The sequence below is a fragment of the Elgaria multicarinata genome, chromosome 20 (genome assembly GCF_023053635.1).
Source record: "Elgaria multicarinata webbii isolate HBS135686 ecotype San Diego chromosome 20, rElgMul1.1.pri, whole genome shotgun sequence".
Classification (NCBI taxonomy): Eukaryota; Metazoa; Chordata; class Lepidosauria; order Squamata; family Anguidae; genus Elgaria; species Elgaria multicarinata.
This window is the reverse complement of record NC_086190.1, coordinates 13,970,668-13,988,927: the sequence shown is the minus strand read 5'-3', so window position 1 is coordinate 13,988,927 and position 18,260 is coordinate 13,970,668. Positions and strand designations below refer to the sequence as shown.

The following is an 18,260-nucleotide window of genomic DNA, read 5'->3' as shown; positions in this document are numbered from 1 at the left end:
CGTAGCGCAGCGCCGGGTTGACATTTTGTCGCCGCGACTCTTGGATTTAAAGGTCGGTGGCCGCCTCTCCGCCCCCCCTCCTCCCCTTCCTCGGGGGTCAACCGCCCTCTGATTGAGCATTGGGCTCCGCGACGTCACCGCGAGCAAGAGGGGAGATTGCGCTGGGCTTTTACGACCGCCCTGACAGTTCATTAAGATGCCGACGACGAAGTGGCCCGATTCTCCCATTACCATGTTCCCTCCCCAGGCAAGGCGACGCTCAGGGTCAACCGTAGCATCGGGAGAAGCAGATAACGGGGCGCATCCTTTTGTGGGCAGTGCTTTGATTCTTCTCCGTTTATCGTCACACCGCTGAGCCAGGAAGACTGTAGCTCAGTGACTGAGCTCCGGCTCTGTGTATTGAAGGCCCTGGGTTCAAGACCCGGCGGTTCCATTGATGGAGAGCCAGCGAGGCGTCGTGGTTAGAGTGTTGGTCTAGGACTGGAGAGAGGCGGGTTCTAGTCTCCACCCAGCCATGGAAGCCCACTGGGTGACTCTGGGCCAGTCACAGACTCTCAGCCCAACCTACCTCACAGGGTTGTCGTTGTGAGGATAAAATGGAGAGGAGGAGGAGGAGGATTATGTATGCTTCCTTGGGTTCCTTGGAGGAAAACAGGCGGGATATGAATGCAGTAATAAAATAATAAATAAATAAAATAAATCATAGAAAATTTAGAAAAGCGTTAAGCAACATATGTTGCCCACACTACCCCCCCCCCCCACGGTCTCTCCTCCCTGAATGGGGGGATAATTCAGCAGCAAACCGCTACAGATGCTGATTAAGGACAAATTTAGCTTTTCTTCAAGACAATTTATTTTTTGCCGCCGCAGCCGGAGTGCCGGCTGTAAAGGCAGAATCTGGGGGTGGGGAGTTGTCTCCCAAATGGCTGGGAGTTAGGAGTGTTGCAGTCCAAGGCATCGGAGGGACGGCTGGTTGACTCCCTCCCCTCCCGCACACATCCTAGAGCGTTACTCGGTTTGTGTAGCCATGGCATGAGAAGTAGAAATCTAGCAAATCAGGTTCTCCCCAAAGAGCACAACGCAGAGATGGAGGAAACGGCGCCAGTTGGATTTCCGCCTGCTTGGCAGCTTTGGAACACAGGACGCTGCCGTGTACTCTGTCGGACTATTTGTGCATCCAATCTGGGATTGCCTAGATGGGGAAAGGGGCTGTTGCATTTCACGTACGAGCAGGGATGACAGCTCAGCAGCAGGGCAGACGGTCTCGAGTTCGGTTCCCGGCTTGGCTTCTCCAGGCAGAGATGGGAAAATGTCTGCCTGAAACCTTAGCGAATCACATCTGGTCAGTTTCAACAACCCTGAACCAGATGGACCAAGGGTTTGACTTGGTAGAAGGAAATTGACAGTCCTAACCGGAACACAGGACATAGCCGAGTGGTATAGTCCCAGTTTAGCTTGCAAATGGCCCCAGATTCAATCCTTGGTATATACAGCTAGACTGGGGAAAGCCAGGCCTGCCTGTCCCCAATGTGCTAGGCCTGGCGCCTGGCAGAGACGATTTTATTCCCCCTGTCTTTTAAATGCATTTTAACGTGTTAATGATTTCTAATAGGTTGTTGGTATTTCATTTGTATTTCACCTTGTTTGCGCGGAGAACCCTGGCAGCTCTGCTGAAGGGGTGGCATAGAAATCTTTTCAATTAAAGGCATGCCGCCTGCTGCTCTTTATAGCGTGCCTTCGGCGCACCGAGCGGTTTACGGCACGCGAGGAGAGGAGTCCCAGTTTCCAATCTGAAATGCGACTCGGGGGAAGGAATGGCAGAAAGGGAAGGAGGAGGAGGAAACAGTGAGGAGCAAACATGGGAAGAGTGAGCCGTAGGCCCCGTTCAGAAGACACCTTAAACCACAGCTTTAACCACGGTGGTTAAGCCAGAAAGCCGGGCTGTGTTCAGAAGATGCCTTAAACCATGGCTTTAACCACAGTGGTTAAGCCAGAAAGCCAGGCAGTGTTCAGAAGACACCTTAAACCATGGCTTTAACCACAGTGGTTAAGCCAGAAAGCCAGGCAGTGTTCAGAAGACACCTTAAACCATGGCTTTAACCACAGTGAATAAGGCTTTTTGCCTTAGTCACCATGGTTAAAGCCATGGTTTCACGTGCCTTCTGAACACGGCACGGCTTAACCACCGTGGTTACTTGATTGGAACGTACTCCGGTTTAGTTACGGTTACAGGAGTTTTCTCTAACGCAGTGCTGTCGAAATGAGTTGGAACAGAACATCATCTTCAGCTCCTTTGGGGAAAGGGGAGATAAAACATGTGGTCAATAAGTCTCTCTCTCTGTCTCTGTCTCTGCCCTTTTAGACCGCTGTGGAAAATGTCAGTTCGGCGCCATCTGCGAGGCAGAGACTGGGAGGTGCGTGTGCCCCACTGAATGCATCCCGTCCTCTCAACCAGTCTGTGGCACCGATGGGAACACCTACGGGAACGAGTGCGAACTCCACGTGCGGGCCTGCACCCAGCAAACCAACCTTGAGGTGGCGGCACAAGGCGACTGTAGTGAGTTCCTGCCTCTCTTTCAGCCTCGTCCTCCCTGAGGTGGTCAACCTGTGTCTGGGCTGCCAGATGGCAGATGAAGGAGGCTACTCATGTAATGGAACACTCCTCTATCCCCCAAAGGGCAAATAAATACAAATCCCCGCATGTAGAAAGCTAGCCTGTCAAGGAAAATGGTTCTTCCCTCTCATGCTAGTTTTCTGTATGCAGAAAATTTTTAAAATAATTTTTTTGGTTTTATGGAGCATTACATTATATGAGTGTGTGTGCTCACGCGCGCGCGCACACACACACACACACACACAGGCGGTCTAAAGTGGTATACTCTTTCCTTAAGGGTACTGCTAGGTTTTGTGCAGCCTCTGGAATGGAGGGGGTCATATTTTTGATTTCCCAAAGAAAATGAGCAGCTAACTCAGGATGATTGGGTACTTGTATACCTGCCTGAGTAATGGCTTGATTTTTTTTTTAGTATAATTATTATATTATTATAATATAATGATTATATTATTTTATTAAGTTTCTTAATTTTTATTATTGTGGGATATTGAGTTGAAGTAGGGTGGTATGTGTTTGAATTAATAAAAATAAAAATTTAAAAATAAATAAAAAAGGAAAGGAAAGGAAATTTCAGCAGGTGTCATTTGTATATACGGGGAACCTGGTGAAATTCCCTCTTCATCACACCGGTTAAAGCTGCCCTCTTTTAAATCTGGTCACTCTAGTATAGCTCCTGCAGCTTTAACTGCTGTGATGAAGGGGGGATTCCACCAGGTTCCCCATATATACAAATGACACCTGCTGAAATTCCCTTTTCTATACAACTGTTAAAGATTCAGGAGCCCTGTCCTCCTTTTCATAGGGTCACCCTAGCTTAACCTCCGTAGTTAAATCCATGGTTTAAGGTGTCTTCTGAACGGGGCCTCAATCTCTCTACGCAGGGCTGAGAGATGCCTTCTTGGGGTGTGTCCAAATTGATTCCTCCTCCTTTCCACGTCACCCCCTCCAGCTAGACAGAGAGTCAGGAGGCCCTGCAGCATGGGATCATAGAATCATAGAATAGCAGAGTTGGAAGGAGCCTACAAGGCCATCGAGTCCAACCCCTGCTCAATGCAGGAATCCACCCTAAAGCATCCCTGACAGAGGGTTGTCCAGCTGCCTCTTGAAGGCCTCTAGGGTGGGAGAGCCCACAACCTCCCTAGGCAACTGATTCCATTGTCGTACTGCTCCAACCGTCAGGAAGTTTTTCCTGATGTCCAGCCGGAATCTGGCTTCCTGTCACTTGAGCCCGTTATTCCGTGTCCTGCACTCTGGGAGGATCGAGAAGAGATCCTGGCCCTCCAGACACCAGACACTATGGGCAGACACCATAGGCTATGGTGTCTGCCCCGTTGGATAATGGTTTCCTCGGATGACGATTTCTCCTCCCGCTGCCTCTCGTCCCGCTTCTAGAAATCTGTGGGGCTGCAGTGTGCTCTTTCGGGGCCACGTGCGTGGGAGGGCAGTGCGTTTGCCCCCGCTGCGAGAAACAGCCCTGGGCACGAGTGTGCGGGAGCGACGGCGTGACCTACGACAACTCGTGCGAGCTCCGGGTGGCGGCCTGTCAACAGAAGAAAGACATTGAGATTGCGAGGACGGGGCCCTGCGAGGATGGTAAGTACCCCCCCCCCTTGCCTCATAGCGGTGGGCTGATTCCACGGCCCCCCTCCTGCAAAGCTGCTACTGTGATGCCCCAAAGCGGTGGTAGGTGAGTTTTTCAAAGGCTCAGTTCAGACAACACGTTAGCCAATGCAGTGTGAAAACTCCACTCAACGGTTGAGTTTCTAAAGGGTTCTCCCCACACCACATGGTCAAAGTCCACTGTTGTGTGACTGCGGGCTACCGTGGAGTTGAGTGAAATCCATCACGATATTTGATTGACAGTTCCTCCGCACTCTCTTCTTCCCCAGCCCTCCCGATGGTATCCCATCAGCCATTGCTGAAAAAAAACCCAATTCCGGCGGCTCTCCTAGAGTGGCACTCACTGTTTTCGCTGCTCTCGCCAACTCTGTAGCCAGGGGGGGAAAGCCAACTCAACGCAACGGGAAACTCCATGGAGCCCTCCACACAACACGCCACACTACGGTTGTGCAGGAACTCTCTTCTGCACCGCGTGGACTGTTCTCCCCCCAAAAAACCCCTCCACTGCTGATAATACCACCCCCTTAGCTTCGCTACACTAACGTAACGTCGTTGTGTGAGGGAGATCCCTGGTCTTGGTTGAGCCCGCTATGAATAAAATCAAACTCATTGATAAATTCTAGTTCCTCAATTTCATGCTGGAATCTCTCTTTGGAGTTCCCCAAAGGAGCTGAAGATGATGTTCTGTTCCAACTCATTTCGACAGCACTGCGTTAGAGAAAGCTCCTGTAACCGTAACTAAACCGGAGTACGTTCCAATCAAGTAACCACGGTGGTTAATCCAGAAAGCTGTGCCGTGTTCAGAAGGCACGTGAAACCATGGCTTTAACCATGGTAACTAAGGCAAAAAGCCTTATTCACTTTGGTTAAAGTCATGGTTTAAGGTGTCATCTGAACACTGCCCGAGTTTCTGGCTTAACCACTGTGGTTAAAGCCATGGTTTAAGGTGTCTTCTGAACACTGCCTGGCTTTCTGGCTTAACTACTGTGGTTAAAGCATGGTTTAAGGTGTCTTCTGAACACTGCCTGGCTTTCTAGCTTAACCACTGTGGTTAAAGCCATGGTTTAAGGTGTCTTCTGAACACTGCCTGGCTTTCTGGTTTAACCCCTGTCCTCCTTTTCATAGGGTCACCCTAGTCAGTCACAGCCTCTCAGCCCAACCCACCTTGCAGGGTTGTTGTTGGGAGGATAGAAATGGAGAAGAGGAGGATTATGTACGCCGCCTTGGGTTCCTTGGAGGAAAAAAGGCGGGATATAAATGCAATAATAAATAAATAAATAAATAAATTTATCCCCCCCCCCCCGGTCTTCCTCACTTGTTGCCCCCGAGGCTATTGCAGGCCCGGTGTACCCGGAAGGCCTCTTGCGTTGCCTAGCAATGCCCATGCGCGCCTCTGAACTGCTCCTTTCCGTGTGACAGTGCTGTAGTGCCGCTGTGCTGGGTGTCCGCGTGTGCGCGCAGCGAGGTGGCAGGGATGAAAGTGGTTTCCCCTCTGGTTTCATTAAGCTTGCAGGCTTCACTGTTCTGTCAGGCGTTGCCCTCCTCTCCCTCTGTATCCCCCCCCCTCCCCGGCCTCCATCCCTCCTTCTCATTGTCTTTTTATCTGCCAATAATGAAAGGTGACGGCACGTAATCGGCCGCGGCAAAGAGGTTTATCAGTGCTTTAATTTCACACTTCAGAGGGTAGATGGAGGTGGGAGAAGGGAGAGCCACCGTGTTTCTGCGTCCTCTCTCTCTCTCTCTCTCTCTCTCTCTCTTTCTCCTTCTCTCCCCTGACCATGGCAGGACAATTCGGGGTGGGAGAAAAGAGGTCAAGCCGTGGTGTCCTTTTGACCGTACCTCACTGAGCCTCAACAATACCCTTTGAGGCCTGACTTTCTTAAAACACGAGACGGAAGGCGAGTCTCTGAGTGCGTACGGAGTGTGTTACTGTCAGCGACCAAGGATGGCAACCAAACCGAACAAATGACCGGGGATTAGATTGATGGATCTGAAAGTGAGGTTTTTACCTCGGCCATCTGGACCTTCGTTTCTACGGCTGCTTCAAATTCCTCAATGGCCCAAGTTCAGAAGACACCTTAAACCACGGCTTTAACTTTGGTGGTTAAGCCAGAAAGCTAGGCTGTGTTCAGAAGACACCTTAAACCATGGCTTTAACACTGGTGAATAAGGCTTTCGGGCTTAACCACCATGGTTAAGCCGTGGTTTAAAGTGTCTTCTGAACACAGCCCTGCTATCTGGCTTAACCTCCATGGTTAAAGCCGTGGTTTAAGGCGTCTTCTGAACACAGCCCGGCTTTCTGGCTTAACCTCCATGGTTAAAGCCATGGTTTAAGGCGTCTTCTGGACACAACCTGGCTTTCTGGCTTAACCTCCATGGTTAAAGCCATGGTTTAAGGCGTCTTCTGAACACAGCCCGGCTTTCTGGCTTAACCACCATGGTTAAAGCTGTGGTTTAAGGTGTCTTCTGAATGTGGCCAGAATCATTTCCAGCCCATTGTGTGCTGCATTTAACTTCCCAACTGGGGCGGTCAGTCCCGTGGGGCCCTACTCAGCTGTGTTGACGAGGGGAAAAATATATGGGTGGAATGAGGCTTACAGTTTCATGCAGTCATGAGGTCTAGCAGCTTGCTGCTATTAATACCTTTAGAGCTTTATAATAATTCAGGCTGAGTAGAGTATAAATATTGCTATATTATTCCACTCACTGTGTTTCAGGACTACGTTTTAACCGCCTCCAGTCCCATGGGACCAGCTTCTTATTTTTTAAGCTGATATACTTTTTTCCCTTCACTTCCCACCCACCGGCTTCCCTCTCTTTTCTCCTGCTCTGTACCTTTTTAAATAACTTCGAGTGCTTCTGGAAAATTGCCCTAAAAATGGTTTTAAATCAATGCATTCTTGTAATCCTGTCCCCAACAACAATAATAACAGCAAAAATAAAACTATGGAAATACTGCTTGGGCAACCCGCTAAGGTTAGGGTCACAGTCTGGGGTCACAGCCCACAAGCTGGAGATAATTTTTTGTCACCGCAGGACCTGGCTTGCTCCGTGCCTCCATCTCTATGGCTGTTTTAAAGTCCTCCACATTGTTTCCATTTCTTTCCAGAATCATAGAATCATAGAATAGCAGAGTTGGAAGGGGCCTATAAAGCCATCAAGTCCAACCCCCTGCTCAGTGCAGGAATCCACCTTAAAGCATCCCTGATGGATGGTTGTCCAGCTGCCTCTTGAATGCCTCCAGTGTGGGAGAAACCACAACCTCCCTAGGTCACTGGTTCCATTGTCGTACTGCTCTAACAGTCAGGATGTTTTTCCTGATGTCCAGCCGGAATCTGGCTTCCTTTATCTTGAGCCTGTTATTCCGTGTCCTGCACTCTGGGAGGATCGAGAAGAGATCCTGGCCCTCCTCTGTGGGACAACCTTTGAAGTATTTGAAGAGTGCTCTCAGGTCTCCCCTCAATCTTCTCTTCTCCAGGCTAAACATGCCCAGTTGTTTCAGTCATCTTGGTCACTGCCATGGTGGGAGAGGACGCATGCTCTCCTGGGCTGGCAGCAGAGGGTGCTAATGAGGCCTGCAATTTCGTCAGGACTCGAAACTTCATTCAGGGCTAGACACTGCGATTTCATTCAGGACCTCATTTCACTGAGGACTAGAAACTTGCTTTTAAAAGGCGACATTCTCCGGATTCTTCGTTTGCTCCTAGATCAACGCTTCCCCAACACTGGTGCCTTCTAGGAGTTCTGGACTACAACTCCCAGTGTTCCTGACCATTCGCCGTACCGGCTGGGGCTAATGGGAGTTGAAGTCCAAAATGTCTAGAAGACGCCAAGTTGCAAAAGGCTGTCTTCGATGCAGTTGCACCGTTTTAGGCAAACTAATTGATTCTATGAAGTTGGTTTCCACATCCTGCAGCTCTTGAGATAAAGTCTTGCATATCCCTTCAACATTTTATGGCTGCTTTGAAGAGAGAGAGAGAGAGAGAGAGACCCTTGCTCTTTAGGCAACTGGTCTCTTGTTCCAAAGCTGCGTCTAGCAACACCAGAAGTTGCCTTCTATCGAGTCAGATGCTTGGTCCTTCTAGAACAGTATCGTCAACACTGACCGGCAGCAGCAAACCTGGGAAAACCTTCCCAGGTTTCCAGGCAGGAGATTTTCCTCCCCTACCTGAAGACTCCGGCGATCGAACCAACGGCTCCTCCCTTTACACGTTGCGTGTCTGATGCAGTGGGATGAGAACACCACCAGCGGTTAGGAGAAGGCTGCGGGGGAGAAAGCAGATGGCAGAAAATAGCATTTAATCCAGCGTGCCTGCCCCGGGGGAATTTCAGGTTGCTGCCCCTCTGAGACAAGCGTTTGAATAATTCTCTCTGTTGGTGCCAACTTCCCGCTTTTGATCTCTCACGGAAAAATCGTCGGGACGGGCGCTTTTCTTTTGGAGGCGCCGTGAATTTTTTACAACCTAAATTAATGTATTCTTTTTAAAAAAAGTACCAAAAAAAAATGTGTCCAATCTAATACAGGATCTCACTGAGCTGGGGAAGGCATTTGGAATTCAGCTGTGCGATCTCCTCTTGCAGGTGTTTTCGCTCGCGGTGCGTGAGTGCGGAATTTGGGATGGGCTCAGCTCTCTCTCTCTCTCTCTCTCTCTCTCTCTCTGTGTGTGTGTTGTGTTTCATAAAAGACATACATCCGTGCATTCTCTGTGCCCAGGGAATGCAAATTCTGCCTCAAGGAGATGTAAGTCCTGCAACTAGTATCGGTGAGAAACCTTGAGCGTGTTCTCCCAAGGCCTGTAGACAGGAATTCAGCAGAACAGACAAATTCATCATGTAGGCAGACGCTTTTTAAAGATATGTAATTGCATTAAGAAGCGGCCTTATGCCAGCTCAGACCAGCTGCCTTTCTAAACTGGTATTGTTTATTCTGGAGGACAGCAATGCTCCAGGCCTGGCCTTTCCATTTCCTAGCTATCTGATCCTTTTAACTGGAGATGGTGGGGATTGAATCCTTATCATCTCATCAAACAACCTACATCATATCATACATACTCACCGGAAACAATCCTGGAAAATGCAGATCATAAAATATACTGGGACCAAACAATTCATACGGACCACACCACAGAGAGCTTCGGCTATTGGGTGGTATTAAAATGTAATAAATAAATAAATAAATAAATACCTTGCAATCAACCAGACAGAACAGTTATCGATAAAAAAGAAAAACACATATACCTCATCGACATAGCAATACTTGATTACAAAATGTTGTAGAAAAGGAAGAGGGAAAGAGGGAAAAATATATAGACCACTGGCTATGGAAATTAAAGAACTATGGCAACAGGAAAAGGTCACAATTATTTCATTAGTCACATCAGTCACTGTTGTTGTTTATTCGTTCAGTCGCTTCCGACTCTTCGTGACTTCATGGACCAGCCCTCGCCAGAGCTTTCTGTCGGCTGTTGCCACCCCTAGCTCCCCCAAGGTCAAGTCTGTCGCCTCCAGAATATCATCCCTCCATCTTGCCCTTGGTCGACCCCTCTTCCTTTTGCCTTCCACTTTCCCAAGCATCAGCCTCATCACTGGCATCACATTAAAAAAAAAAAAAACCCTATACAGAAACCCTTCAGAAACTGGGCCTACCAAAATACATGGACACCAACATCCAGAAAGCAGTCCTACTCAGAACAAGTTCAATAGCCAGGAAACTCTCGAATCGGTAAAAGACAGCACGATTTGGCAAAGCCCATCATGTCCGTCTAGAAAAACCCGCCACTAGCGAGAAAAGAAAGATAACAATAAGGGCTAGAAACTTGATTGTAATTTTGAAACAAGCGCCGGGCTTCTAAGACGGCTGCCTTCCGGTACCAACATCTTCAGCTGTACGCTGTGGTTGCTGAAATGAGGAGCACGCAGCCTTGGCTAGGCTAGGATTTAGGCAGGGGAGTATTGATGGGCTCCACTTTTGTTTTCCTGTACAGATTGTGGCTCAGGAGGTGGGTCTGGTTCTGGGGACTCGAACGAGTGTGACCGGGACAGCTGCCGGCGGTACGGGGGCTCCTGGGATGAGGACGTGGAGGACGACCGCTGTGTGTGTGACTATACCTGCGGGGCCGTGCCAAAGAACCTGGTAGGTGCCCAACAGGTGCGTCCGTAAGCCCAGCCAACTACAAAAGCTTGCCGGACGTCTGCGAGCGGAGGTTGGACAGTCATCCGTCCCAGATGCTTTAGCTCTGCATGGAGCTGGAGGCTGGGCTGAATCAGCCTTCCGCAAAGTGATGCTTTCCAGATGTGTTGGACTGCAACACCTGTCATCCCCAGTCAGCACGGCCACTGGCCAGCACCGCTTCCGGGTTGTGGACTGACCTTGCGCAAGACACCCCCAGTGGCCCCCTCCCTCAGTGAGGCTACCTTCTCATCGCCACTGTCACCATCTTCTCTTGCTCCTCCTCCTCTTCCTCATCATCACCAGCAGAGAGCCAGGGAGCGAGGAGGCCGTGGGCATCTCCTGCTTCTCCTTCTCACCACTGTTGAGAACGAGAGGCAGGTGAACAAGTAGGTTGCAATGAGGAATCACAGAATCATAGAGTTGACGGGGGCCTACAAGGCCATCGAGTCCAACCCCCTGCTCAACTCAGGAATCCACCCTAAAGCATCCCTGACAGATGGTTGTCCAGCTGCCTCTTGAAGGCCTCTAGTGTGGGAGAGCCCACCACCTCCCTAGGTAACTGGTTCCATTGTCGTACTGCTCTAACAGTCAGGAAGTTTTTCCTGATGTCCAGCTGGAAACTGGAATCATAGAATAGTAGAGTTGGAAGGGACCTACAAGGCCAGGAATCCACCTTAAAGCATCCCTGACAGAGGGCTGTCCAGCTGCCTCTTGAAGGCCTCTAGTGTGGGAGAGCCCACGACCTCCCTAGGTCATGGGTTCCATTGTCGTACCGCTCTTAACAGTCAGGAAGTTTTTCCTGATGTCCAGCTGGAAACTGGAATCATAGAATCAGAGAGTTGGAAGGGGCCTCTAAGGCCATCGTGTCCCTCCCCCCGCTCAGTGCAGGAATCCACCTTACAGCATCCCTGACAGGTGGCTGTCCAGCTGCCTCTTGAAGGCCTCTAGGGTGGGAGAGCCCACCACCTCCCTAGGTCATTGGTTCCATTGTCGTACCGCTCTAACAATCAGGATGTTTTTCCTGATGTCCATCTGGAATCTGGAAGAGGAGGAGCAACTCCAGGGGGCATTTGTGAGAGGGTCCCTACTTGGGCATGAGATGTCGGCAGGTGCCCCACCATAACGACCTTCGATGCCGGCCCTGCCTTTAGCTAAGAATGTTGGTTGGGGCATGGCAACCCGTCTGGCGGACGTTGGATTTGGGAAGAGCGGTCTGTCTCGCCTGCAACCAGAGCCATTGAACGGCCTTCCCTTTCTCCCCCGCGCAGGTCTGTGGCTCCGACGGGTTGACCTATGCCAACGAGTGCGAACTCAAGAAGACACGCTGCGAGAAGCGTCAAGATATCTACGCGACGGGCCAAGGGTCCTGCCGAGGTAACCCTCCCCTCCAAGACCGGCGAGGCCTTCACGTGGGCACACGGCCCCTCCTCTTGCAGCGCCCCTACCTCTGTTTTCTTTCCGTCCCACCTCTTTACTCTAGATAAAGGCTGGGCAGACCTGAAGCTCATGAGATCCACTTTTTTTTTTTTATGAGAACTTTGACGCTCACCCTTTGGAACCGGGGACAACCCTTTGGCCAAGTGGTGTGTACAGACTAGGGCTGTGCACTGCCTCGGATCCGAACCCTGAATCCAAAGCGGATCGGGATGATTCGGACCCTAAGATTGTAAGATCTCGCGTGACCTCTGCTGTGATTAGTACCTCTATGGTCACCATAGTTTGTGGCCATAGAGGTGCGAAACAGCAGAGGCTGTGTGATATCTTAAAATCGCGCGGCCTACTTCTGGTCATTTCCGGCAGCAGCGCACCAGAAGCCGCCAGAAGAAAGATGGCGGCGGCGATAGAGGCAGCAGGTGAGGAGACTGCGGGTGGGGGGGAGCCTTTTCTGGCTCAGAAAACTCTGACCCAGGAAACTCTGAGTCGCCTTGGAGGGCCCGAATCTCACCTTGGCTCAGGTGCCGAGGCGGATCGGGCAGCCCCAAGGCGGATCGGGGTTGCTTCGGGGGCTCCGGATCGGCCTCCGAGGCAGATCGGGGGGGTGGCTGCACAGCCCCAGTACAAACACAAGCTAAACAACAGGCCGCCTCTGAGTACCTCTTTGGGCCAGGAATGGGTTTGCAGTACCAGAACCGAGCTCAAAGTCCCTTCGATTCCCAAATCCACCCCTGCTTCCCGTTCCTGCCCCTGTTGCTTTAGCAGCCTGTTGCTTTAGCAGCCAACGTTTGGGAAACGGGGGTTGCAAAAGCTGAGGGCGGTAGGACGAGAGTTCTTGTTAAGCACTTGGGACCCGCTCTCTTGCTGGGACCCTACTTTATTCCATTGGTTTTCTCCCCCTGCAATTTTAAATAACAATTCTACTGCCTTCCAATACTGGCAAGCGTTCCTCATACACTGACAAGTCTGTTCTGACAGCCATGAGGGCTAGAAACTTGATTTTTTAAATAATAATAATAATAATAATAATAATAATAATAATAATAATGTTGAGGGCTTCAGAGGGCTGAGTTCTGATTCTTCTCATGCACTGGCAAGTCTCTGTCGTGACAGCCATGAGGGCTAGAAACTTGATATAATTATGATGATGATGATGATGATGTTGAGGGCTTCAGAGGGCTGAGTTCTGATTCTCCTCGTGCATTGGCAAGTCTGTTGTGACAACCATGAGGGCTAGAAACTTGATTTTTTTAATAATAACAATAACAATAATAAATGTCGAGGGCCTCAGGTGGCTGAGTTCTGATACTCATTTGCCAGTTTCTGTGCTGTATGTAGTGTGATTCAGGAAAACAACAACACATGCAGTCCTGGAGTGTGTTTTCCTAGACGCTAACTTCACTCTGGCCCCCTCGTTTCTCTCTTTGGAGTCCTACCTGCCAGTGGAAAGGCAGGCCGCCGGTCTATATTTTTCCATTCCTCCCCATAGGAGTCCCAACGCTTCCACCTCCGCTCGAAGTCCTCCACTGCAGCCAGACGGTCTATGGATGCTGCCCGGACAACGTGACTTTGGCTCTCGGAGTAGGCTCTGCCGGATGCCCCAGTGAGTTGAGTCCCTCCTTTTCTTTTCTTCTTTGTCTTGGAACGGCAGAGCTCTTAGGCAGGGTTGGTTCCAGGTTTGGGGGCCTTCAATGAGTCGACCGCCTCACTGCCACTGGCTGCACTTGCTCCTCCTCCTCTTTCTCATAGAATCATAGACTAGTAGACTTGGAAGGGGCCTACAAGGCCATTGAGTCCAACCCCCTGCTCAAGGCAGGAATCCACCTTAAAGCATCCCTGACAGAGGGTTGTCCAGCTGCCTCTTGAAGGCCTCTAGTGTGGGAGAGCCCACAACATCCCTAGGTCATGGGTTCCATTGTTGTACCGCTCTAACAGTCAGGACGTTTTTCCTGATGTCCAGCCGGAATCTGGCTTCCTTTCACTTGAGCCCATTATTCCGTGTCCTGCACTCTGGGAGGATTGAGAAGAGATCCTGGCCCTCCTCTGTGTAACAACCTTTCAAATATTTGAAGAGTGCTGTCATGTCTCCCCTCAATCTCCTCTTCTCCAGGCTAAACAGGCCCAGTTCTTTCAGTCCCTCCTCATGGGGCTTTGTTTCCAGACCCCTGATCATCCTCGATGCCTTCCTCTGAACACGCTCCTCGTGGCTCCCATTTACTTGCTGGACAGGCAGAGAGCCAGGAGGTCGTGGGCAACTCCTGCTCCTCCTTCTTCCCACCACTGTTGTCTGAGCAGATCTAGAGGCAGGCGAACAAGCAGGTTACGTTGGGGAAGAGGCGGAGGAACTCTGGGGGGGCCTTGTCTTAAACATCGACACAGCAAGACTTCCCAGAGCCTAGGAAATCGCTTCTTGATCCTGGTTGATATCCGAGGCTCTCGCCTCCGCCCCAGATAAAAAAAACCTTGCACCCGGTATTTTAATACGAGCACATCCCTTTCTCTGTGCTGCAACCGCGCCGGCGAAGGCTTTATTAATATTTTATGAAATAATTAGCCGGAGCTGGCTCCTTAACCTAACGAGACAAGGGAAAGCATTAGCGGCATTTTTTAACAGCTGAGGCTGACGGCCAGCTGGTTAGCGGGGGCCCCGGTAGGGCGGCTAGCGGTCGGCGGGCACCGGCATGCGCGTGCGGCTGGCCGAGGCAGCCTTGATGGAGGACGCGGAGTCATTTCATGCACCATATAATTTAATAAGCGGAGGCGTTGCGAATGCAGCTTTCATCTCCCCAGGGGAAGTCCGGGACCACGGAGCCACTGAGGTCACCCGTGGGGTGGGAAGTGGGGGCGGGTGGGAGGCGGATGCCTGTTCTCAGGGCGTCGCACTGCTAGTGGAGGCAGCGTACCAGCTGAGAGATGGTGGGACTATTAAAATCGCAACGCTGATTCGAACTCAGCCGCTGAGCCTAGGCAAAGTCGTAGAATCGCTGGCCATGGAGTCCAACCCCCTGCTCAAGGCAGGAATCCACCTTAAAGCATCCCTGACAGATGCATCTTGACTGTCCTCTAGTGTGGGAGAGCCCACGACTCCCTAGGTCATGGGTTCCATTGTCATACCGCTCTAACAGGACGTTTTTCCTGCTGTCCGGCTGGAATCTGTCTTCCTGTAACTTGAGCCCATGATTCCACGTCCTGCACTCTGGGAGAGTCGAGAAGAAAGTCATTCATTCTCATCCCCCTTCCCCGTGGATCTGCAATATAGGGATGGTTCCCATGGGGATATTGGGGAGAGGCAGCGTGGTGAAGTGGTTAGAGCATTAGACCTGGGTTTCTAGTCCCCACTCAGCCTCACTGGGCCTGTCACTGACTCTCAGCCTCACCGACCTCACAGGGTTGTTGTGAGGATAAAATGGAGAGGAGGAGAAGGGTCATGTACACCACCTTGGGTTCCTTGTAAAAGGAAAAAAAGCCAGGTTATAAATGCAATAAATAAATGCAATAATAAATAAAGAAGATCTGAAGTTCAACCGCAATGCCAGTTCCAGAGGTACACTGCATCATTTCAAACTGCCCTGTCTTGTAAGGGATAATCTTCCCGTTCCCTTCCAGCTGATACTCCTTGGAGGAAAGGCGAGATATCAAAGTAACAAATAAATACATAATGAGACTTCCCTCACTTGATGCTCTCCAAATGTGTTGGACTACAACTCCCAGTATGGTGGGAGTTGTAGTCCAACACAGCTGGAGGACACCAGGCTGGGGAAGGCTTTTCTAGGGTGCCCCCAGGACACAGTTTGCTCATTATCTCTGTATATAAAATGCTAAGGCAATGCATGGCATGTGGCAATGCATGGAACGCTGGAGGTTCTGAGCTATGAGAAGAACTTTATATGGTGGAGGTTCTGAGCTATGAGAAGAACTTTATATGGTGGAGGTTCTGAGCTATGAGAAGAACTTTATATGGTGGAGGTTCCGAGCTATGAGAAGAACTTTGGGTTGCTAAGCAACAAGATGTAAACACAGCTGGGAGCAGGGGGAGAGTGGCTGGGAGGGGGAGTCCAGTGGTCTCCTGTTCGGCCTTGCGACCAGTTTTTCTGGGCTCTCAGAAAAGTATGACACTAAGCAATCACAGTTGCCTCTGGGACTGGGAGGACCCTGTGTGCGTGAAGCTCTTAATAGCAGTGAAGACCAGCTTCAAAATAGCCAGGCGACCCTTCATGAGGTCTCAGAAGCTAGCACTGATCAGAATCAGGGGGCGACTCAGTTTCCTCTCGCTGCTTACGCCTATTGCTCGTGACAGTGGGCATATCTGACCCATTTATCAGGCTGGGAGTGTTTGAATCCTCCCCGCCCAAGGATTATTCCCCCTGCCTTGAATCAAACCTCTCTCTGACTTGTATCCCTGCTCGTGCCCTTGCGTCCCCAGCAAGGGGCATAAATCAAGATGTAATCACCAGCCTGCAAGCCACTGTATGCGTGGCAGGCCTCAGATTTATTCCCTGCGGCCGGTTTGTGCAATAATTCCCCCCCTCGCCTGTTTTCCTGGGAGACTGGAGAAACGTTGAGGGTCACCTGGTGCGTCCAGCTCTCTCGTTCTGGGTTCCCGTTCCAGAGAGAGTAGCTTTCTGGGATGGACGGCCTGCTCGCACCCGTCCAGGAACCGAATGTACTTTTACCCGTTCCCATGGAGGGACGGACAGAGGGTCGGACCGCCGGCGCATTAGCGTTTGATTCCTAACAGCTGGGAATTTGAGTGCAGCCAGACACCCCTGGGATGTTTCGCATGACGACGAGCAGCTGAAACCGTCCCTTTTTTGACATTGCGGGAGGGAGCAGCTCTTTGTAGCGGGGCAGCGTGTAAACACGGACAGGCAGGAGGCAAAAAAGGGAACTCTGTAAGAGCGGTGGCCGGCAAGAGGAGATTGAGGGGAGACATGAGAGCACTCTTCAAATACTTAAAAGGGTGTCACACAGAGGAGGGCCAGGATCTCTTCTCGATCCTCCCAGAGTGCAGGACACGGAATAACGGGCTCAAGTTAAAGGAAGCCAGATTCCAGCTGGACATCAGGAAAAACGTCCTGACTGTTAGAGCAGTACGACAATGGAACCAGTTACCTAGGGAGGTGGTGGGCTCTCCCACACTAGAGGCAGCTGGACAACCACCTGTCAGGGATGCTTTAGGGTGGATTCCTGCCTTGAGCAGGGGATTGGAGTCAATGGCCTTTTAGGCCCTTTCCAACTCTACTATTCTATGATTCCATGTCACTATTGATTTTCTTAAACCGCTCTGGGAACTTTTTTTGCGCTCAAGAGGATGGGTTGGACTACAACTCCCATGATCCCCTGGGGATCATGGGAGTTGTAATCCAACCCACCCCGGAGTTGCGCCGGCTTGGGCCGTACCATCTTCTTTCATTTTGCTCCGGGTTTTGGAAAAGGTCAGAAAACGCGACGGCTCCCTCGAAGCCCTTTGAAAGATTTACGCTTATTTGGGGGTTTCCTCTTCGAGCTGGGCGGGCCTCTGGGCTGTGGACCGGAGCGGCATCCCACTTGCTGGGCTGCAATTCGCGGAGACCTGACCCTTCTCCCTCCTTCCACCCCCCCCTCTCTCGTAGGCACCTGCCATTGCAACCCCTACGGCTCCTACGGAGGCGGCTGTGACCCCGCCACGGGGCAGTGCTCCTGCAAACCTGGCGTTGGAGGGCTGAAATGCGACCGCTGCGAGCCGGGCTTCTGGAACTTCCGAGGGATCGTCACCGACAGCAAGAGCGGCTGCACTCGTGAGTAGCTCCGGTTGCAACCGGGGAAGGTTTGGGTTCGAAGATGGGTGGGGGACCTCGTGGAGCCCCACCCGGCTGGCCTGCAATCCCCAGGAAGCCACACCCCCTCTCTTGGCCCGCCCCTTTCCCCCGCCCACCAATCACGGGACTTTTTTTCCTGCCTAAATAGACGCCCACGCCCTCGTCTCCACCCCTCTCTCCCCGCTCGCCAACCGTAGGACTTTTTTTCTGCCTGAACCTGCGTTGGATTTCAGCCTTAAATGAATCAAACAAGAGTCATTCTTTCTACCCCTATAAATGAGCAGAGGCAAAAGGTTTATCCGAGTTTGTTCCCCTTGGGTTTCGGTGCTGCGTTTCCTCTTGTTTTCGGTGAAGTGGCCACGGTACCTTTTGTCCATTTAGCCCCAGGTTCAAACGCCGACCTCTCTAGTAACAAGACCATCTAGCAGGGGATGGCCTGACACCCTACTGCAACTGCCAGTCAGTGTGAACAATACTGGGTTTGATGGACTAATGGGTTGACTCGGTAAAAGGCAGCCTCATCGGTCCAATTGTCTTTTGCATGGAGAAGGTCCCAGGTTCAGTCTGGGCAACTGATTGTCAAGGGAACGCCACCCGGTTGTCCCGTTGTGTGCCAGATCAC

At 51.1% G+C, this 18,260-nt stretch overlaps 1 protein-coding gene across 1 annotated transcript in view; it reads left to right on the top strand.

The window, feature by feature from the left end:
* Nucleotides 1-18,260, top strand: part of AGRN (agrin) — a 269,076-nt gene that overhangs the window by 193,937 nt on the left and 56,879 nt on the right. Inside the window, exons 9-14 of the mRNA XM_063145056.1 lie at nt 2,363-2,557; nt 4,007-4,207; nt 10,219-10,367; nt 11,675-11,780; nt 13,330-13,443; nt 17,453-17,617. Coding sequence (XP_063001126.1) covers nt 2,363-2,557; nt 4,007-4,207; nt 10,219-10,367; nt 11,675-11,780; nt 13,330-13,443; nt 17,453-17,617 — 930 coding nt within the window. The remainder of the gene's footprint in view (nt 1-2,362; nt 2,558-4,006; nt 4,208-10,218; nt 10,368-11,674; nt 11,781-13,329; nt 13,444-17,452; nt 17,618-18,260) is intronic.